Consider the following 22855-nt stretch of genomic DNA (forward strand, 5'->3'; position numbering starts at 1 on the left):
GCTGAGGCCTGCCAGCCTTGCCCCCCGCTCCTTCTTACGCATGCGCGACTCCAAGCTGGCCCAAGAAGTTCGTAGCCTTTGTCAGGCCCGGGATGGGAGGTGAGTTGGACGCTCGCCTGCCGCTCTTCTCCGCCCAGCCTAGATGGTGGCCCCTGGGGCATCCTTTCGTGCCGAGTCGGGGCTGGAGTGCGCGTTTGTGGAAGGGGCCTCGAGGGAGGATCATGAGCCCCATCCCTTCGCGCTCCGGCCCGAATGCCTCCCGCGGTGCCGCCTCCCCGGGACGCGGGTGCGAGCGCGGTGCGGGCGGGGGCGCGACGGGCGGGGCGCGGGGCAGTCGCGGGGCTTCGGGGAGAGGCCGGAGCGCGGCGGGGTTTGTCTGCGCGCCTGCTACCTTGGCTGGACCCGTGCAGCCGCTCGGTGCCCCCAGGGACAGCTGCGAGCTGTAGGGACAGGCACCTGGCACCCAGCCTCAGGGATGCTCTCCCCGGGTTTCCAGGTTCCAGCCTCGCGGCACCGAGCCAGGCTCGAGAGTGAGGAAGAAACCCGACCCGACCAGATCGAAACCTTTCAGCGGAGCCCCCCGAGGGAAGGCAGGAGGGAGGACGACGAGGCCACGGAGGCTTCTCACTGTTGGGCCCGGAGAAGTCTGAACTGGCGGGGGAGATCGGAACCGGGAGCAGGTGGTGATCATGGAGACCGATGTGCACGAGAGGAGAGGTGAGAGTTGCAGAAGTATTGAACTTGTGTTGTGGAAGGGCCAAATTCCTTCCTCCTGAAGGGAAATCAGTTGGCCTCACGGGAGGTGGCTCTTGGTTGAGAGTGCTGTCCGTCTCCTTTGTCTGGGGGACGGATGGCCTCTTTGAGTGAGCAGGGAGGGCTTGGTGTGGGATCCATCCCCCTTTCCTCTCCAGCTGGGCGCACAATGGACCCTTCAAAGCCACCCCCAAAGTCCGAGCGGAATGTTAGCTTCTAAGGCATGAACATAGCCTCGATTACTTTTTCTCCCACCTTCTTCTTCCCAGATGATTATGCCATCCTAGCCTCAATCATCGGTCTGAGAACTTAGCTTTCTGCTTGGCAAAAGTATTTCCCATACCTTTTATGCCTTTTTGTCTGGACAACAGCCCTATGATTTTAAAAAGCAAGGGATTTTTGTGTTATACAGGAGAAAACAGGCCTAGAAGTCCGTGACTGACTTCCAGTGCTACCAGAACAGTCTTTGTTGAAGTTTGGCTTCCTACATCAGAATTACATGCCCGGGTGCTTGTTAGATTTCTAGATCTCACCGCAGACTCAACTAAACGATAATTATTTGGAGATGGGATACAGCAGTCTCCGGTTTTCAAGTAAGCTTGCAGGATGCTTTTTGAAAACCGGTTGAGTCTGTTTTTCTGATAGGGACGTTCGGCTCAGGGATCAAACGGACTTATTTTGCTTTCCAGATCAGAGAGTGCCATCTTCCAGAATGTGTTATAATTGTAGCAATGCTTCTGGACATTGGCCGTGACGCTGGGATCCTGGGTTGTTTGGGGCTCCCTTCTGTTATGGTGCTGGTAGGGAGCTTCATTCGTATGGTGGGGGTGGGGGGGAATTTGGCTGATCGGAGTCACAAGATGGATCCAGGCCCCATCATCACTGCTTTCTTGCCCTTAGCTCTGTCTTCCCAGGATGCTCCCCTTTCCCAAGAGCGGAGCACAGAAGAGGGGGAAGTGGCAGCTCTGCGACTCACAGCTAGATCCCAGGTGAGTGGGAGTCCCTACCGATTATTGAAAACGCCGCCCGATTTCTCAGAGTACACACGTACCCCCTTGTTTTTAGGGTGGGCTTTTGTTGTCCGCTAGAGCTCGAGTAGAGACCTGGGTTCCAGTTCTAAGAGACTTGCTTGGGTATCTAATGCACTCCGTAGAAAATGTCTTCTAGTTACCCCGAGTACCCTCTCCAGCTAGTATTTATTGTCATTCAACAGGCATAGGAGGAGCATTGTCCTTCTTGGACTGTTTATGCTCTTTTCTGTGCTTGGTAACTTAGGGAACTTATTTTATTTTTAAACGTTTATTTATATCTGAGAGAGAGAGAGAGAGAGAGAGACAAAGTGTGAGCGGGGTAGGGGCAGAGAGAGAGAGAGAGGGAGACAGAGAATCCGAAACAGGCTCCAGGCTCCGAGCTGACAGCACAGAGCCCCACCGTGAGATCATGACCTGAGTCAAGGTCGGTTGCTCAACGGACTGAGCCACCCAGGCACCCCCTGAAGGCTTAATTTATTTTTTTTTTAATTTTTTTTAACGTTTATTTATTTTTGAGACAGAGAGAGACAGCATGAACGGGGGAGGGTCAGAGAGAGAGGGAGACACAGAATCTGAAACAGGCTCCAGGCTCTGGGCCGTCAGCACAGAGCCTGACGCAGGGCTTGAACTCACAGACCGTGTGATCATGACCTGAGCTGAAGTCGGACTAACCGACTGAGCCACCCAGGCGCCCCTGAAGGCTTAATTTAAAGAATTAGAATCCAGCCCTCCAAATTGATGAATGTTGAAGTATTTTAGAGGTGAAGTGTTACGTCTGCAGCTTACTTCCCGATCCGCCCCCCTTCCCAAGGGAAAATACTAAGAATTGTTGAATTCGAGTGGTGGTTGGACTGTGTGGGCAAACAGTGTATTAGTCTCTTAACTATTTGTATTTTGAAAAGTTGGGGAGAAGACAGAGCTCCCCATGATGTGTGTGGCATACCTCAATTAGCCTTTCTTTTTGCTACTATAATCCGAAGCAAAAAAGTAGACACTGGCACATTCGTACTGTTTGAAAAGTGACTTCTCAGGATCCTTTTTTTTTTTTTTTCCTTAAAGTTTTTTAGTTTTTTATTTATCTAAGCAATCTCTACACCAAACATGGGTCTCGAACTCACTACCCCGAGATCAAGAGTCACACGCTCTTCGGGCTGAGCACCCCTTCTCACGATCCTTCTATATACTTGCTTGTCTCCCTTGGTTTCTCCACTGCCTTACATGAATCTCAAAGCGTGTATTAGTCAAGAAGTTTTAAGATGAAAAAATTAAAAAAAATAAAAAAAATAAAAAAAGAAGTTTTAAGATGCAGCTCATGAAAACTCAAAACTGGCTTAAGCAAAAAGAGTTATTGACTAACATAAGTGAAACATCCAAGCTTGGTATACAGTTCAAACAGTATTATTAGAACTTACTCTGTCCATTTCAGTGACCTTTTTTTCCCTCTCTCATTGGGTTTCGCTGTCAAGCAGACTTTTTTTCCTAGTGCTGGCTCCTAACATACTTAGGCTTACATCTTCCCGTGTTGAAGACCAGAGAAAAAAAAGGCATTTTCTCTCCTACTCGTTCCAACAAGTCCTGGAATTAACTCTTTAATGGGCACTAGGCACATTCTGGCATCGTTATTGGCGAGATCTGATGGTAATTTTCCAATTGGTTAGACCTAGGGGATATACCTGCACATACCCTTATAAATATATGTCCCACCCATGAGTCAGGGATGGAATTAATACCACCTGAACTATACTAAAAGTAGCCAAGCATAGCAGCCAGAGGAAAATCGGGGTATAGGTACCAAGGGAAAGGTGAGCGCTTTATATATATTTCAACACTTTGATAATGGATTCAGGATTGTTATCGCTTCCGGGTGGATTAAACCTTTTATGGAATTTTTTTTTTAAAAAAATGTCTTTTCCAATGCATTAGATTTTGCTTGATGCCAACTTTGCAACTTTCTTACTAGAATTTTCCTGGGCTATTTTTTGTCTTTAACTTACTAGATTTCTTAAAAGATTAAAGTTTTAATTCTTGCTCGCTGTAACCAGGTGAACAGCACAGACATTTATAAAGATAAAGGTAATATTACTTTCCCCGATTCAGTCCCCCACTTCTCCCTGCTGAGGATAACAGTGTGGTGTATATTTCACTTCCCTCTCATCCCAACTTTGGATTTTTTTTTTTTTTTTGAGAGCCTTTTCTGTCAAGAGGATGCAACATTTAAAAACAACAAAAACAAAAAAAACCCACCTTTTTATGAGGTAAATTAACTAATTCGTATTAATTACTTGTTATGTTTCAGATTTTTACCACGTGATTTTTATAATTCTGTTTGCTATGCTTTGTTCTTTTGTATTGTTTCCTGCCTTTTGTGCAATAGTTGGCATTTTTCTGGTTTTTTTTTTTTTTCTTTTAATCTGGAAATTAATTCCCGTTGAGTGTCATTTCAGCTATATATGTGCAGATTATAGGACCAGGTTCATTTTTTACTCATAATATCTTGTCTGTTTAGTGGCTACTTAATGATTTTTTTATATTTCATTTTATTTTTCAAGGACGATTCTTGTTATTTTTTTTTTAATTCTTGTTATTTAAATCTCAGATCATTTCCACTTTGGAAATGTTATTTTGAAATAATTTTAGACTTAAAGAAATGTTGTAAAAAGAGTTTTCATATACTCTCCATTCAGATTCTCTGAAAGTTAACATTTATCTCACTTATAATAATTTATTACAGCTTTTATATATTTTGTGTTATATAAACTTAATCCTATGATATTTACAACGTTTATAAGTTATATCTGTGCCTTCAGTTGTTGCTGGTAGTTTCCAATTAATGCTTTTTGCCTTGAATTCCATGCCTACCTGGATTTGGTGCCTTTTGCCAATCTTTTCATTCCATAACTTCTTCCTTTGCAAGTTTTGCATTTCAATTCATCTTCTGATTGGCTAGGTTAATTCTTTGAGTTTTTATTGAGGACTCACCAGGAGAATTATGCAGACATGCATCATTTTTCCTCTGCTCTTTTTTTGTTTACTCTGCCAAATTGCATTGTTGACTCACTGGTTCATGTTTCAGCTCTTCATTTCCCAGAAGAACTGTGGTCTCAATGGAAAAACCACAGTCTGTCTTCTTTCGGTTCTCATATTGAATCCAGGACATAGGTGATACCTAGTGACTTTGGAGTATTCCGAATTTGAATACATGACAAGGCTTGTCATTTATCACAACCATTTCCCTCATGCATGTATTTTACACATCTACTCTAGGGCCATCAGAAATTGGGGGGTGAAATTGAGTCTGTTGAGTGAAAGATGTGAACAAAAGTATGTTTGTGTCTTAGGCATCAGTGACATTCAAGGATGTGGCCATGGACTTTACCCCAGAGGAGTGGGGGAAGCTGGATCCTGCCCAAAGGGAGGTGATGCTGGAGAACTATAGGAACCTGGTGTCGCTTTGTAAGGATGGGTTCTCATTGTGACTCGAATCTGCTTTGGGGACGTCATTACTTTATTGAAAGTGAAATCGCTTAACAAAGCATTCACTTTTGCATTCAGAAATCATGAAGTATTGATCCCTTTGGGCCCAGAGAAAATCTGTTTCTGCCCTTGGTTCTTGGTGAAATGTCTGTGCTTGTTTTGTATCAAAATTCTTTGGATTCAAATGACAGAAACCTATTTCACACTAACTTAAAGGGCATAAGAATGTTGGTTCAGGAAATTATAAATATTGTCAGATATCTCCTTTATTTTGTTTTAATCACGTGGCTTGGCTTTGCCCTATATTAGCTTTATTCTCAGGCTCTCCGCATGCGGCAAAGATGGCCATCGGCAGCTCTAAGGTGGCATAAGTCTCTCAGAGAGAGAAATTACTCTCTGGCCAGTGTGGATCTTACGCTCACTTCCGTGAAGGGTGTGTGGGTGTGGGAATGTGCGAATGGGTACTTCCCCATGTATGTGTTCTTTCGGGGGTAGAAGGAACTATGTTATCGTCTCCCAGTGATATTTACACATGAACATTCAGAAGTTCTATTTGTATCAATAATTTGTTGCCATCATTTTCTAATTTAATACTTTTTGCCTTGAATTAATTTTGCGCTTGTGTAATAAATTCCCTAAGAAAGTGGGTTCTGATAAATGAAGAAGGAAGAAAGGGGAAAACTATTAAAAAGGAGACAAAAACTCTAGTCGCCACAGGGCACAACTTTTTGGTGCTGCCACTGAGGTCCCACTTTCTCTACCTCTTCCCTAAGCTAAGGACTCACCTGCGGTGTCTCTCTGGAACTTCCTCAATAGAAAAATAAAGAGAAATTGTCTTCTTCTTTTTTAAGTAAGTGCTACACCCAACGTGGGGCTTGAACTCATGACCCTCAGATCAAGAGTCATGTGCTTTCCCCACTGAGCCAGCCAGCCAGCCAGCCAGGTGCCCTGAGAAATTCTCTTCTTTTTGACCGGCAGATACATTTGCCTTTTCCAGTGCATGTAAACTCCTTACCAGACCCAGACTCTTGCTGCAGATATTTTGAGTTCCATTCAAGGTCCATCCTCCCTTATTTCTGATCTTTTAATATCCTATCTTTGTAGATCAAGGGGTTGGGACTGTGCTCTAGAATAGACCTTTGTGCCCATCACAAATAGTTAAGTCCTGTTTCTTTTTGTTGTTGTTCTTTCTTTCCCTTTCCTTTCCCTTTCCCTTTCCCTTTCTCTTTCCCTTTCTCTTTCCCTTTCCCTTTCCCTTTCCCTTTCCCTTTCCCTTTCCTTTTCCCTTCTTTCCTTCCTTCCTTCCTTCCTCTCGTTCTCTCTCTCTTTCTTTCTGTAAGCAGGGCTTCCAGTTTCCAAATCTGAGAACTACAATTTGGAGAGCGGAAAAGAACCACTGATGCTTGAGAGAAAAGCCCCCAAAAGCAGCTATTCAGGTGAGTCAGATGTATGGGAGTCTTCAGAAACAGTAACGCCACAGGACAGCAAAAAAGTGACACTTTTCTGTGCTTAAAAAAGAATACTGGCAATACCTACGCGCTTTTGTTTTTTTAATATCTTATTTTAAATTATACAGCTTTTTAAATAATATAACAGTTGAGAAAATAAAATAACACACGTGTTCACGGTCAAAACCAGACATATGCCAATACTTTGCTTCTTTGGCCTTTGTTTCTTTATTTTGCAATGCAAAATAAAAATATAACTGTACAGTTCTTTGAATTTTCTCAAATGAACACATTCATGTGACTACTGCCCAGATGAAGAAGCAACCTCACCAGCCCGGAAGCACCCTTGTCCCTTCATTCCTTCCAAGGGTGACCTTATCCCAACTTCTAACACCATAGAACTTGTTCTTGAACTTCATTTAGACAGAATCCTACTGTATATTCCAATGTCCGGCTTTCTTCACTGAACACGACCGTGAGATACATCCATGTTCTCACATGTACTTATAGTTCATTCTCTTTGTTGTGCCATCTTTCATTATGTCAATATACCAGTTTATCCGTTCTCTTGAGATGGGCGTGTGGGTAGTTTCCAGGTTGGGACTAAATGAAGAAGACCGCCCTGTATATTCTTTTACATGTCTTCCGGTGAACCCATGCAGGCATGCCTTGGAGATACTGTGGGTTTGGTTCCAGACCACCAGAGTAAAGCAAGTGTTGCAGTAGAGGAAGTGAAATGAATTTTTTGGTTTCCCGTTGCATGTAAAAGCTATGTTTATATTACGCTACAGGGTACAATAGCATTATGTCTAAAAACCAAACAACACGCATACCTTAATTAAAAAATGTTGTCTAAAACTCCTGTCATATGAGCCTTCAGCAAACCGTAATCACTGATCGCAGATCACCATAACAAATACAACACTAATGAGAAAGTTTGAAATACCACAAGAATTACCAAAATGTGACCCAGAGGCACCAAGTGGGCAAATGCTGCTGGAAAAATGGCATTGATGTACTTGTTTGATGCAGGGTTGCTACAAACCTTCCATCTGTAAAAAGCAAAACACAAGGCAGTATCTGCGAAGCACAATTAAGTGGAATGAAACAAGGTATGTCATTACATGCATTTCTGTTGGACAAACACACAGGTAGAATTGTTGGATCCTGGGGCCGGTATTTTGGTAGATGGCACCAAATAGGCTTCCAAAGTCATTGTCTTAATTATAGTTACCCTCCCACTAGCAGAGGATGTGAGTTGCCCCACATCCTCACCAGCACTTAATATTGTCTGTCTGCTTCATTTTAGCCATTCTTACAGGTGTGTGATATCTTTTTGAGAAGTAAAAAATGGGACAGATTTAAAGTCCTTTTATTTGCTCTGTCCCTAGAAGTAACTAGTTGGGGTGAATCATTCTAGAGTGTGTGTGTGTGTGTGTGTGTGTGTAGTTACTCACATATATACATATACACGTCAAAGAACAATTGTAGGGGTGCCTGGGTGGCTCAGTCAGTTAAGCGTCTCAGTCTTGACTTTGGTTTAGGTCACGATCCCAGGGTCATGGGATCCAGCCCCGTGTCAGGCTCTGTTGAGTGTTTCCTCTCTCCTACTCTGTCCCTCTCCCCCGCTCATACTCTCTCTCTCTCCCTAAGATTAAAAAAAAATAATAATAGTAATAATTATGTGTGCATAGTATTATGTTGTACTTTTTATTTTGTAATCCAATTCTCTTACAGCTTCACACTGTATTTTGATAGTACCTATGTTAATACATGTGAATTGTGTTCATTTGAACTGCTGTGGAGTAAGTCCATTGTGTAAGTGAACTGAACAGTTTAATTTCTCTGCTGTTAACAAGAGAGTTGCAATGATCATCCTTTTATTGAGTCTTTATATTCGTCTTGAGATTTGGTTTAGGTATGTAACCAGGATAAGATGGACTGAATCTTCAAGTATCACATGTTTGGCTTCGTTAGGAACTGCCAAGGTCCTACCTTCATCCGGGCCAACAGGTGATGCTATCAGATGTAGTAATTTGTGTCAGTCTGATGGGTGTGAAATGAAATTTCATGTTTTTTAATTTATGGTTCTCTGGTTACGAGTTTTAGTAATTCGTATGTTTCATTAGCTACTCAGGTTTCCTCTTTTGTAAATTACCTACTTACATTCTTTGCCTTATTTTTTTTTTTTTTTGAAATTGGGCCATTCACACCTTTTTCTTGATTTATTGGAGTTCTTTACATATTTTAGATACTGATATATGACAGGTACCATTATGAATCAGTGAGAAAAAAAATATTGGTTCTTTTTCTCTGCGGCTTATTCTATTTTATGGTGTCTTATGCGTGCAGAATTTTAAAATTTTAATGTTAACAGATTTATCTTTTTTTTAAGTTTATTTATTTATTTTGAGGGGGGGGTGCAGAGAGTGAGGGAGAGAAAGGGAATCCCAAGCAGGCTCCACGCTGTCAGCACGGAGCCAGCCGTGGAGCTCAAACTCACAAACCACGAGATCGTAACCTAAGCCGAAATCAAGCCTCAGGCACTTAACCAACTGAGCCACCCAGGTGCCCTATCTTTTATTTTTTTTTTTATATACTTTATGCTTTTTCTGAATTCTTATTCCAGCGCCAGGAAGATAATCTATACTTTATTCTAAAATGTTCAAGTTTTATCTTGCAGGTAGATACTCAGGGTTTGCATACTGTGTGAATAAGGAGCTACTTTTATCTTTTTCCATGTTTAAAACTGATAATTCAGCATCTTTTTATTGAAAAATCTATATTTTGTCACAGATTTATAACCCTAACTCTGGTAAACCCTGGTCCCATATATACTTGGGTCTGTTTCTAGGCTCTCTGGTCTTACTTATCTGTCCATGCTGCAATAATATGTTTTAATTATCACAATAATATTTTAATTATACTTGATAGTGTGTATATCTCCAAAAGGAAATCTTGTCTTCATATCCTTTTTTAAATCCTCTTATTCTTTGGAATACTGAGAATTCTAAAATCTTCCCCTGTGATTATAAATTCATCTTTTCCCCATGTAGGCGTATCACTTTTTGAGCCTTGCTTATTTGTAACCCTTCTCCCTTTTTTTACAGGAGATCTTGCCATTTTCTAAATGAGCTACAAGAACTCTTCATACATGAGGCATTTAATCCTTGTCAGACGTTTTTTCTAGGTTTTGTTCTTCAGTTTTGGGTGCTTTTTAATGTACAAATTTAATGTATTACAATCTTCTAAATATTCCAGGTTTTTTTAAGTTTATTTATCTTTGAGATGGAGTAAGCAGGGGAGGGGCAGAGTGAGGGGGGGAGACACAGAATGCAAAGCAGGCTCCAGGCTCTGAGCTGTCAGCGCAGAGCCTGATGAGGGGCTCGAACCCACGAGCCTTGAGATCACGACCCAAGCCGAAGTCAGATGTTTAACTGACTGAGCCACCCAGGTGCTCCTAAATTTTCCAATTTTTGATTAGTGCTTGGAAAGATCTCTCTCTGGCGTGCTTGGGTGGCTCAGTCGGTTAAAATCAATCCAACTCTTGGGGAACTTGGGTGGCTCAGTTGATTAAGCGTCCGACTTCGGTTCATCATCTCGCGATTTGGGAGTTCGAGGCCTGAGTCAAGCTCTGTGCTGACAGCTCAGAGCCTAGACCCTTCTTCAGATTCTGTGTCTCCCTCTCTCTCTCTCTCTCAAAAGTAAATAAAACATTAAAAAAAAGATCAATCCAACTCTTGAGGCACCTAGGTGGCTCAGTTGGTTAAACATCTGACTTCAGCTCAGGTCATGATCTCAGGGTTTGTGAGTTTGAGCCCCACGTTGGGCTCTGTGCTGACAGGTCAGAGCCTGGAGCCTGTTTGGAATTCTGTGTCTACCTCTCTCTCTGCCCCTCCCCCGCTCACTTGTGCTTGCTCTCTCTCTCAAAAGTAAATAAAACATTAAAAAAAAGTCTATCGAACTCTTGAGGTGTCTAGGCGGTTCAGTCGGTTAGGTGTTCGACTTTAGCTCAGGTCATGATCTTGTGGTTTACACATATGAGCCCCATTTTGGGCTCCGTGCTGACAGCTCAGAGCCTGGAGCCTGCTTCAGATTCTGTGACTCCCTCTCTCTCTCTCTCTCTGTCCTTCCCATGCTTGTGCGCTCTCTCTCTCTCTCAAAAATAAATAAAAACATTTAAAAAGAATTTGAAGTCAATCCTACTCTTGATTTTGACTCAAGTCATGATCTTGCAGTTCGTGAGTTCAATCCCCACTTGTTAGGGTCTGTGCTGACAATCTGGAGCCTGCTTGGGATTCTCTCTGTCTCTCTGTCTTTCTCTCTGCCCCTCCCTCCCACTCTCTCTAAAAATAAATACATAAAACTTTAAAAAAATCTGTATAAATAGGGTGGGCCAAATACAGTAAGTCTGAGGGTCAGATTTGTCCCACTGGCCACCTGTTTGCAGCCTCTATTTTCTCCCACAGCCAAATGATCATCACTATCTAGATGAATCCCAAATTTGTATTTCCAGCCTAGACCTCTCCTTGGGCCAACTGTTCTAAACATTTGTGTAACTATTTGATGTCTTTATTTGCTTATGTTTAAGACACCTCAATACAGCACATTTGAAACTGGTTGCCTGATATATGCCCAAATTCTCCATCCACCCAGGAGAATCCTTTTCCAATCATTGTCTTAACGACACCCGCTGTCTTCTCAAATTGCACAAGCCAGAAATCTGTGAACGGTTTCTACCCTTCCCTCTCTCTCCTTTTCCAATTTGTCACTGCATTGATCTAATTTTATTGTAAATATTTCTTCATTCTTAGCATCCCTCCGTCTCCCTTTTGTTTGCCTGGACTACCCAGATAATCTCAGTTCTACCTTTGCCCCCATAGATTTCCACCATTCTTTATATTACAGTGAGAGTGATGTTTTCAAAATACAAATCTGATGGCGTCATCTTTTTGCTTGAAACATTGAAGTGTCTTCCTGTTGCTCTTAGAAAACAATCAAAATCCTTGAGGTCGACAAAGTCTTGTAAAGTCTGGCTTTTCGTCATCATTCCAACCTTATCTCACACGTACTCTCCCTGTTTCTGTACTCTTAGCAGTTCTTAGGTACTCTGGCGTGAAAGGATCCAGTTTAAGATTATTGAGGACCCTCACGAGCTTTTGTTTATGTGGTTTATATTTACCAGTACTTCCTGTATTAGAAATGAAACTGAAAGCAATTTAAACTATTAAGTTATTCATTTAAAAATAACAAAAATAGGGGACGCCTGGGTGGCTCAGTCAGTTAAGCGTTTGACTCTTGGTTTGGGCTTAGGTCATGATCTCACAGTTTCGTGAGTTCAAGCCCCGCATCAGGCCCTGCGCAGCAGGCAGGGCAGAGCCTGCCTGGGATTCTCTCTCTCTCTCGCTCTCTCTCTGCCCCTCCCCCACTCACACTGTCTCTGTCTCTCTCAAAATAAATAAACTTTAGGGGAAAAAAATAGGGGCACTTCGGTGGCTCAGTGGGTTAAGCGTCTGACTTTAGCTCAGGTCACGATCTCACGGTTTTTGGGTTTGAGCCCCACATCAGGCTCTGTGCTGATAGCTCGGAGCCTGGAGCGTCCTTAAGATTCTGTATCTCCTTCTCTGTCTGCAACCCCCCCCCACACACACACACACACACACTCTATCTCTATCAAAAGTAAATAAACATTAAAAAAATAATAATAGAAAAAAAACAATTACACGGGCACCTGGGGGGCTCAGTCAGTTGACTAGCTCTTGATTTTCCAGGGTCATGGGATTGAGCCCCATGTCGGGCTCTGTGCCGAGCGTGGAGCCTGTTTAAGATTCTCTCTCTCCCTCTGCCCCTCTCCCCCACTCATGTGCTTGCTCTCTCTCTCTCTCTCTCTCTCTATAATAAAAAAAAAGGGACGCCTGGGAGGCTCTGTTGGTTAAGCATCCGACTCAGCTCAGGTCATGATCTCACAGTTCGTGAGTTCGAGCCCCACATCGGGCTCTGTACTGACAGCTCGGAGCCTGGAGCCTGCTTCAGATTGTGTGTCTCCCTCTCTTTCTGTCCCTCCCCCACTCGCACTCTGTCTCTCTCAAAAATAAATACTAAAAAAAATTATATGTAAAAAAGCAATTATAGGGGCGCCTGGGTGGCTCAGTCGGTTAAGCGTCCGACTTCAGCTCAGGTCACGATCTCGCGGTCCGTGAGTTCGAGCCCCGCGTCGGGCTCTGGGCTTATGGCTCAGAGCCTGGAGCCTGCTTCCGATTCTGTGTCTCCCGCTCTCTCTGACCCTCCCCCGTTCATGCTCTGTCTCTCTCTGTCTCAAAAATAAAAATAAACTTAAAAAAAAAAAACAATTATAAACCCATTACATGTTAATGCAAATGATATAATTTTTATGAAAACAACTATTTGCTACAAAAAAAAAAGTACTGAAAACACACTTTTACATTTTTGTAAATCTGTATTCTCCTGCTTCTGAATGCAGTTTGTTATGATATGTTGTTCTGGTTGATTTGTGTGAAAGAAATCCAGCCTCACTCCAATATATAGTTGGAAAAGAGAGGAGTATTTTATAGGTGTTTTCAGATAAGTGGCTGTTCTGATCCACACTGAAACTGGACAAGCGGTAGTTTCTTAAAGATGAGATACAATGTACTATCTGAAATCAGATCCATGAATTTTTTGTACTCTTGTTAAAATCTACTGATCTTTTTGAAAATAGTGGTTCATCAAGTTATGCAGATCTTCTGAGTATTGAGACATTACATTATACAATTATTTTTTAAACCATAACTTAAAAAAATTTTTTTTTAATGTTTCTTTTTGAGAGAGAAAGCGTAAGCAGGGGAGGAGGGACAGAGAGAGAGGGAGACAGAATCTGAAGCAGGCTTCAGGCTCTGAGCTGTCAGCACAGAACCTGATGCCGGGCTCAAACCCACGAGCCGTGAGATCACGACCTGAGCCAAAGTCGGACACTTAACCACCTGACCCACCCAGGCGCCCTTAACTTAATTTTCTTCTAAATGTTTAATCAGTTGTCATAGCGCCATTTGTTGGAAAACAAATTACCTTTTACTGACTGGCTGAAATTTCACCTTTGTATTGTTTTTAGCCGCACATCCTTGACTCTTTCGGAAGTTGCTCTCCTGTTTGATTGACCAATCTATTCCTTTGACACACACTCTTTAAATTATTTTAGCTTTATGAAGTAGTTTTATATTGGATATAAAAATTCTAATATGTTTAAAGAGATCTAGGGGCGCCTGGGTGGCTCAGTCGGTTAAGCCTCCGACTTCAGCTCAGGTCACGATCTCACGGTCCATGAGTTCGAGCCCCGCGTCGGGCTCTGGGCTGATGGCTCAGAGCCTGGAGCCTGCTTCCGATTCTGTGTCTCCCTCTCTCTCTGACCCTCCCCCGTTCATGCTCTGTCTCTCTCTGTCTCAAAAATAAATACACGTTAAAAAAAATTTTTTTTTAAATAAAATAAAATAAAGAGATCTAGCTTCCATCCCTGTCCTCTTCTATTCTGATACTTTCCCCATAGGCAACCATTTTTACTAGTATTTCATTAATCTGTCCTTGGTTTTTGAAGATATAACTAAATATGTATGCATATTTGTATCACCCTACCCCCCCCCCCTTTTTTCCTACACAAAAAGTAGCAAACTATACACCCTTACTTGCAGCCTGCTGGGTTTTTTTTTTTTAATTATTTACTCTATCCTGGAGAGAACTTCATACCTATATATGGAAACCTTTCTGACTTTTTAAAAAGTCGCCTAGTACTCCATTTTATGCCTACATCATAGCGTATTTAATGAGTTCTCTACAGTAGAATATTAAGATTTTCCAGTTGTATGTCTATATCATCATGTGTTTAATGAGTTCTCTGTTGTATAGGTAGGATATTAAGATTTACCAGTCTTTTGCTGTCTCAACTAGTGTTATAATGAGGGGTCTTGTGTAAGTATAATTTCATATATTTGCCATTATATCTTTGGGCAATCATAGATTTTTGATCAGAGGTGTATTATAAAAGCGTTGTTAGGGAAGATTAGACTGGAAATGGGACGCGTATTTGGACACGAGTAGGACTGGGTGTCTGGAAACCTAGGCATCATGACCGTCTTCTACACTGAAGTGATAACCGTGTATTTATTACAGAAGTCGATGTTCAGTAAGAATTTTTCTCCCCTCTGCTGATCTAGTGTGCTCAGTACCTGCTCATCCAGTGACGTATTATTGCTCCATCTGAATCTCTCCTTCTCCTGTATTTCTGGTCATCTTTATCCCCTTTTGACTGTCCTGGATAAGGTCTCCTCATTCTCTCCACGTCTGTGCATTTGTTTCCTTTCATTTGCTTCTCTTTGCAAATCATCTTATGAAAGTCAAATCCACCTACTCCTCGAAAGCATGCGTTTCATCTTCATTAGCTATTACAGAACTGCTTTTTGTTGAGCACTGAAAACGAAGGAAATTTGCATTTCCAATTTCTTTCAGACCTGGAGGCTAAACCCGAGGGCAAAGATTCAACTTCAGCGCAAGATATTTCCAAAGAAGAATCATGCCAAGCCACAGTAATAGACAGACTGACAGGAAATGGTGTCTATGACTCCAGCTTGGAAACAACTCTTGAATGTGAAAATTGGTTAGAGAATCAGCAAGGAAACCAGGAGAGACCCTTGAGAGATATGTTCACCCATGTGAATTCACTCCCCGAAGAAGGAGCTCATGAGCATGACGTATATTGGAAAAACTTTGGTCAGAAGTCTGTTCTTCTCACTCAAGACAGAGTTCCCAAAGGATCCTATGCCTTCCATACACTTGGAAAGAGGTTGAAACCGAAATCAAACTTAATGAAAAAGCAAAGAACCTGTAAAGAGAAAAAACCTCATAAATGTAACGATTGCGGGGAGCTCTTCACTTACCATTCAGTGCTTATTCGACACCAGAGAGTCCATACTGGAGAGAAACCCTATAGCTGTAATGAATGTGGGAAATCTTTTAGCCACAGAGCTAATTTAACTAAACATCAGAGAACTCATACCAGAATTCTCTTTGAATGCAGCGAATGCAAGAAGGCCTTCACAGAAAGCTCATCCCTCGCGATACATCAGAGAATTCACATTGGGGAGAGACCGTATGAATGCAATGAATGCGGAAAAGGTTTTAATCGAAGTACACATCTGGTACAGCATCAGTTGATTCATACTGGAGTGAAGCCGTATGAATGTAATGAATGTGATAAAGCTTTCATCCATTCCTCAGCTCTTATTAAACATCAAAGAACTCATACTGGAGAGAAACCCTACAAATGTCAGGAATGTGGGAAAGCCTTTAGCCACTGCTCATCCCTTACTAAACATCAGAGAGTTCATACTGGAGAAAAGCCATATGAATGTAGCGAATGTGGAAAAACCTTTAGTCAGAGCACACATCTTGTTCAGCATCAGAGAATCCATACTGGAGAGAAACCCTATGAGTGTAATGAATGTGGGAAAACCTTCAGCCGGAGCTCAAATTTTGCTAAACATCAAAGAATTCATATTGGAAAGAAACCGTACAAATGTAATGAATGTGGGAAAGCCTTCATTCATTCATCAGCTCTTATTCAACACCAGAGAACTCATACTGGAGAGAAGCCTTACAGATGTGACGAATGTGGGAAAAGCTTTAAGTGCAGTTCATCCCTCATCAGACATCAAAGAATTCATACTGAAGAGCAACTCTGAAAAATTACTGAATGTGAAGAAATGTAAGTTGGTTTTATCACTGTGTTAAATACCTAAGCATTTAGGTGGAATACCCATAAAATGCTGCTGGAGGACCAATCGTGTATGCATCTGATTTTACTTGCATAATACATAGTTTTGAGCCATAAACAGAATGTTCCTTCTATCTACTGATTGAATCAGTATGAAAGCTTCTAGCTAGGGATCTCAAATTTTGATCCCCTTCCCCCCTACCCCCACCAAATACCCTTTTGTGGAAATTCAAGAAATCCTTGGGAGTGGATAGCAATATAATTGTGGTGAGATCTGGGTCCTCCCTCTCCTTGTCACATCAAAGCCCTGTTTATAGCTTCTCATTCTGTACGGAAATTCTTGTTTGTTAACTTAGGCAGAGGACCCATATCTTTATCATCAGGAAGGCACAGAGTTGTTCCTCTTTGGATCCAAAGTAGACCTCCAGATAATACAGGTAGTGTCATTTCTCCAGAGAGGGTCATTTCTTTTGTATTAGCTATAAAATTTAAAGGTTAAAAGTTGAAATATGCTTTGGATCCTCTCCTTGCCCCAAAGGCTACTGTCTCATTTGATGCTCATAAATAGAATGTATTTACAGCAGGTTCCAAGTCACATTCATTTAAGATTATGCTGGTCATCAGTTTAGATAATTGTTACCCTCTACTGTGTAGATCTTCTTTTTCTACTTCCTTGGAATTACCCTGAAGTTGAGAATGGGTCAACGTCTTAACTGTAGTTTTCAGTCAAATGCCTCTTTTCTCATCTTTGGCATTGAAGGAATCCTGGTTTGTTTGTTTGTTTGTTTGTTTGTTTGTTTGTTTTTATACTCACGTGAAGATTTCATTTCTTTACATTATTCTGCTTTCTGTAAACTATGTCGCATTGAGAAAAGGCCCCTGGGATGTTGAGGGTCTGAAGAGTTGATGAGTTCGATGTGTTATTATATTTAGGGTCCCAGTCAAGAAGAATAATTGAAGCAACTGTGAGACACAAGGACACACCTTCCTGTCAGATATGGAAATTAGTTCACAAGGCAGTGACTCATTGGAGGATAAGCAGCCTCCCTCCATGAAGAAGAGGTTGCCATTTCTCTGGCTCTTAAAAGTCTGTCCACACTTTTTGTTGTTATTACTGTTCTCCCGATATGTGTGTTGGTCTTTGCTACATCCCAGAGCCCCAAAGAAGGTAGAGGGGTGCCTGAGTGGCTCAGTCGGTTAAGCGTCCGACTTCGGCTCAGGTCACGATCTCACGGTTCGTGAGTTCGAGCCCCGCGTTGGGCTCTGGGCTGATGGCTCAGAGCCTGGAGCCCGCTTCGGATTCTGTGTCTCCCTCTGTCTGCCCCTCTGCTGCTTGCACTCTGTCTCTCGCATTGTCTCAAAAATAAACATACATTAAAAAAAAAAATTTTTTTTAAAGAAGGTAGAAAAGACATGAAACCACAATGATAACATAAGTTACTTGGGTGACCAAAAACCAGCAGTGGGATTGGAAAAGCAAAAGTTGAAATAAATATTTAGCCAAACGCTATGCAAATGTCAGTTTTTATTGTTACTCTATTGTATGACAAGAAAATCATAGAAAAGGTAGAAGGAACGTAGTGACAGATTTCTTTTCTCTTCTAAATTCTATCCTTTATGAACATTTCAGCAACCAGTCCGTGCTCTTGCCTTCTCCACCCTATCCTTGTTACTGTAATTCCTTCTCTGTAAACCTTTGTTGTATTATTGAAAAAAAGTAGAGGAATAGAGTTTAAAGAAATGATAGTGGAAAGCAAACAAGATGGTTAAGGATGAAGGAGTTAAATCCAGCAGCAGTGAAAATCAAAACAATAGGATATGGGGCCGAAAGGGCTGGAAAGAGCTTTTGGAAAGAACAAAAGATACGTTGAAAGGGTGGAGGCTCCCTGTTTCCGATTCTGTGTCTCCCTCTCTCTGACCCTCCCCTGTTCATGCTCTGTCTCTCCCTGTCTCAAAAATAAATTAAAAAACGTTAAAAAAAAAAAAAAGGGTGGAGGCTCATGGGAAGGCTCAAGGTCTGAGAGGTCAGAATAGGGGGCTGGCACAGGAACAAGGGAAAGGCGCTTAATCCTTTCACCACCTCAGTGCTCCATATTCATGGTCTAAAGTAGGAACTGACAGAGTGTGGCCTGGACCCGTGGACCAAGTCCAGCCTTCTGCCTATTTCTCCAAACACAAGGCTTAGTTGGATCTTGACCACACTCATTTGTTTATGTTTGTTGGTGCTACAACGGCAGAGTCAAGGAATTGCCGTAGAGATTGTATGTCCCCCACAAGCCTAAAATGCCTAATATTTCTCAGCGTGCCCAACACTTGAGTGAAAATAAGGTCCTAATTTGGGGGCCTAAATTTGACTAACAAAATAAGACCCACGTGGGATTTTCAAAGTTGGGATTGAATTCTGCCACCTTCACTTAGCATTTATGTGACCTTACTGAGTCTCAGTGTCTTTATCTGTAAAATGGGAATAAGTCGTCCTTCTCTCATAAGATTGTGAGGATTAGATAAGAATGCATGTAAAAGACCTGGCACGCGATAAATTATGTGGAAAACCTCTATATGTATATGTATGTTTGTAAATATATATATATATATACACGTATGTATATATATGTGCGTATATATACGCATATGTATATATGTGTATATATATATATTTACTTTTTATTTTTTTTAATGAAATGTCAGTCCATTTGGGCTGCTAACCAAATAACTCGCCGTAGACTGAGTGGCTTATAAACAACATTCTCACAGTCCTGGAGACTGGGAAGTCCAAGATCAAGGCCTCAGCACGTTCAATGTCCAGCGAGGGCCTCCTTCCTGGTTCTGGGACAACCATCTTTTTGCTGTGTTTTCTGGTAAAAGGGCAAGAGGGCTCTCTGGGGCCTGTTTTCTAAGGGCACTAACCCTATTCAGAAGAATTCTGCCCTCATGACCTTCCAAAGACCCCACCTCCTAATACTATCACTCTGGGGATTAGGTTTCAAGATAAATTTGGGGAGATAAAAACTCAGTCTATATAATAAGTGGCTAAGCATCAATCAAGCAGAAATTACTTAAGAATGAATGTATCTGACACCTCTTGTTTACCGGTCAAGAACTGTGACCATCCTACTGTCTAGCTCATCATAGAGAAGCTAGATTCTTCCTTCCATCTGGTGCTGCTCCCTACAGAGCCTCCTTGAGACCTTGGGGAATCTGCTTTTTTCCCTTCTGCATACCACTCTACTGGGAACTATCTGACAGTTCCAAAGACTCAAGTTTGTAATCTATTTACAGTTTCAACAGCATTGAGAGATGTGCTCTAAGTTCGTTTTGCTGAGAACTCTGATCCTTTACATTTCAGTATTTGTTCTGTTTATGCTCGATGTTCGACCTGTGTTGTTTGTACTCCAGTGTGATTGTTGGAAGTTTTAATGTTCCATTTTTCAAGTGTTTTTGGTTACGTATAAAACCAAATTGACTGCTCTTACCAGTCCACTGTCAATAAAGATGTTGTTTATATATATATACATATATTGTCAGAAACTTTTGTAAATTGCTTCTAAGTTTTCCTAATTTAAGCATATTTTAAGAGGCAAAGAAAGACCTACCGTAAAATCCTTCAGGAAACCGATCACGCTTCTAATTGTTCATCTGGGCTCCACCACTTGTCAGACAGGGGATGGGGGAATTCCCTCCACGGCCCATGGATCTGCAAGAAGGTTAAAGAGTAGAGAAAGGTCGTTTCTACCAACTGGTGTTGAGTCCTCAAGCCAAGTGCAGGCTCCACTCACTTAGCAGGGGGTAATGGAGAAAAAAGGGACCACTCATTTAGCAAGAGTACCTATAGAAAGTACAGTTACAACTAGACAAGATCAGATAGACCGATTTAGCATAAATCTTAAACTACGTCTGGCTTTTGGGAGGAGAGTGTAACCACCCAAAGAATAAAAACAATAGTACTGTATAAGAATACCAAACAGTATTCAAATTCGTTGGCAATTAACCAGTTCAATTGTCTATTGAAAGTTTCTAATAACTTTGTTTTCCTAGGTGAGTTTTTACTTTTTAATATTGCAACAGGACTCAACAGGAAGCTCTTTGTCCCTGCTTTGTCCTTTCCTTTACCTAATTCTTTTTAGGCCCCAACAGGGCAGTCTTGGAATCCAGAACCACATGAGCTATCTCTCACCATAGGCTTTATTGGCAAGGGGAAAGCGTGTGCCCCTCTGGTAATACATATAAAATGACATCTGTGGATTACCTTCTAGTTCCAATTAATGCCCTCAAAAAATCAGATGTTTTCATTGAATTGTTCTTTACATTTTTCACAGTGGTAGCCTCTGTTAGTCCATAAAGCAGATAGTCTGCCCTAAGATTGAGTAAACTGTACATAAAATGTGCATACTTTACTCTCCCCCTCTCCTGCCAATTCACCCATAAACGTTACTACCATGTCAGAAAAGTTCCCGTGTCTGGGGAATTGAAGGGTTGAAACCAGAGACTCAGGCATTGCTTGGTCAAAGACTCCCATCTCTGCTCTGTTTTGTTTTTTTTTTTCTTTTTCTTTTTTCTGTGTGGACTGTATTCTATCTTCTCCGGTGATGACAAATACATCTACTGGAAATCCCAAGTTAGTATGGTTCGAAACATTTGCAATCCCAAGAGGAATACTTCTAAATAGCTCCGGCAAAATCCACAAGGCTACTTCTCGGCTTTGCTTGAGATCATGCTGATTGATCACCATTTACTGCTTTGAATTGCAATCTTGTCATTGAGCAGGCTGAGTCCCTGTAAAACCGCGGAGCAGGGGAGGGTGAGGCCCATCCCACTCAACTTGCACTGCGGTGGGAAAGGGCTGCTTCCCTAAGAGAAATCCAAGGATGGTAAAACAAACAGGTCCACTGCAATTGGTAGCAACCTTCAGTATGAACAAGTCTCCATCTGTGTCCCCAAAAGAGCTGTTCTTCAAAGATCAGTGACACACTGATAAAGAAAAGGCCAAAACCTAAAAATATTTACAACATTGACTTCATAGGATTTCTGTGAGTGTTGAATATGTGAAAATGCTTTGTAAGCTATAAACGTGTTGCAGAGTTACATTGTTATGAAAATGGTCTATTCTTTGATGTCAGGCTCTGGTATATATACAGTAAGCATGGACTTCTCACCAGAGTGCCAATTCTGGTTTGTTTGTTTGTTTGTTTTTTTAATGTTTGTTTATTTTTGAGAGACAGAGACAGAGCAGGAGTGGAGGAGGAGCAGAGAGAGAGGGAGACACAGAATCCGAAGCAGGCTCCAGGCTCTGAGCTGTCAGCACACAGCCCGATGTGGGGCTCGAACCCACAAACTGTGAGATTGTGACCTGAACCGAAGTCAGATGCCCAACCAACCGAGGCACCCAAGTGCCCTGCCAATTCTGTTTTTTTTTTTTTTTTTTTTTTAATGTTTATTATTTTGAGATAGAATCCCAAGCAGGCTCCATGGTGTCAGTACAGAGACCTACTTGGGGCTTGATCCCATGAACTATGAGATCATGACCTTAGCTGAAATCAAGAGTCAGATGCTTAACCAACTGAGCTGCCCAGGTGCCCCCAGAGTGCCAGTTCTTTTTTTCTTTTTTTTTTTTTTTAACGTTTATTTATTTTTGAGAGAGAGCACAAGCAGGGGAGGGACAGACAGAGGAAGACAGAGAATCCAAAGCAGGCTCCAGGCTCCGAGCTGTCTGCATGGACCTGAGCCACCCAGACACCCCCAGAGTGCCAATTTTTAATGCTAACTTGTCCTATCTGTCTATCGTGGGTTGGCAAAGAGTCTTTGCTCATCAATAGTTATGTTCCCGAGGTGATATGTTACTTTTGCCATAGCAAAAATGTGGTTATTTTACGTGGAGTTGAACTCAATTCCCAATTTTATTGACCCATGCAACTCATGTTATAGTGACTTAAACCTACTGAACTATCCAGGACTCTAATCAGTGAAAACCCATTTCAAGCAAGCATAAACAAAAGGGCTACCATGATTAATGAGTTTAAGGGCTAGACATAACTTAAGATATGACTGCATCCAGGGGTTCAAAGATGTCATCAGATCGTGCTCCAGATTCGTTTTATTCTCAGGCAGACAGAACGGCAGAGATGGCCATTGGCAGCTTTTGGCTTGAGTTACCCTGGCAGCTGTTGATGCCAAAGAAAATATTTTATTGTCTGTGGGGCCATTCAAAGTTGCAAGGTAGATTATGGTTGAATGGCTTGGATCACGAACCCATTGAACCAATCACTATGGCCAAAAGAATTGGGTATTCTGACATGGGGCGAGGTAGGGTGGAATTTAGCCTTATCCAAAATGGTAGCATGGGTTTCCCACAAGGTCCCTGTTACCAGAAGGGGAGAAGGGAATGTGTGCTG

At 41.8% G+C, this 22855-nt stretch overlaps 1 protein-coding gene across 8 annotated transcripts in view; it reads left to right on the forward strand.

Annotated features, from left to right (window-relative positions):
* The window catches only part of ZNF286A (zinc finger protein 286A), a 26915-nt gene continuing 4060 nt past the window's right edge, over positions 1-22855 (forward strand). For 2 of the 8 annotated variants that reach the window (XR_009254723.1, XM_058702915.1), the window contains exons 1-6: positions 136-286; positions 497-717; positions 1654-1742; positions 5123-5237; positions 6602-6694; positions 15203-16457. Coding sequence is in view for 7 of the 8 variants with exons in the window: in XM_058702915.1 (XP_058558898.1) it covers positions 690-717; positions 1654-1742; positions 5123-5237; positions 6602-6694; positions 15203-16434 (1557 nt within the window). In the remaining variant the exon portion in view is untranslated. Of the gene's footprint in view, positions 100-135; positions 287-496; positions 718-1653; positions 1743-5122; positions 5238-6601; positions 6695-7738; positions 8391-15202; positions 19975-22855 lie in introns of those variants that run through there. The other 6 variants (XM_058702914.1, XM_058702913.1, XM_058702918.1 and 3 more) reach the window with 6 other exon arrangements.

This window comes from Neofelis nebulosa, chromosome 16 (assembly GCF_028018385.1).
Source record: "Neofelis nebulosa isolate mNeoNeb1 chromosome 16, mNeoNeb1.pri, whole genome shotgun sequence".
NCBI lineage: Eukaryota > Metazoa > Chordata > Mammalia > Carnivora > Felidae > Neofelis > Neofelis nebulosa.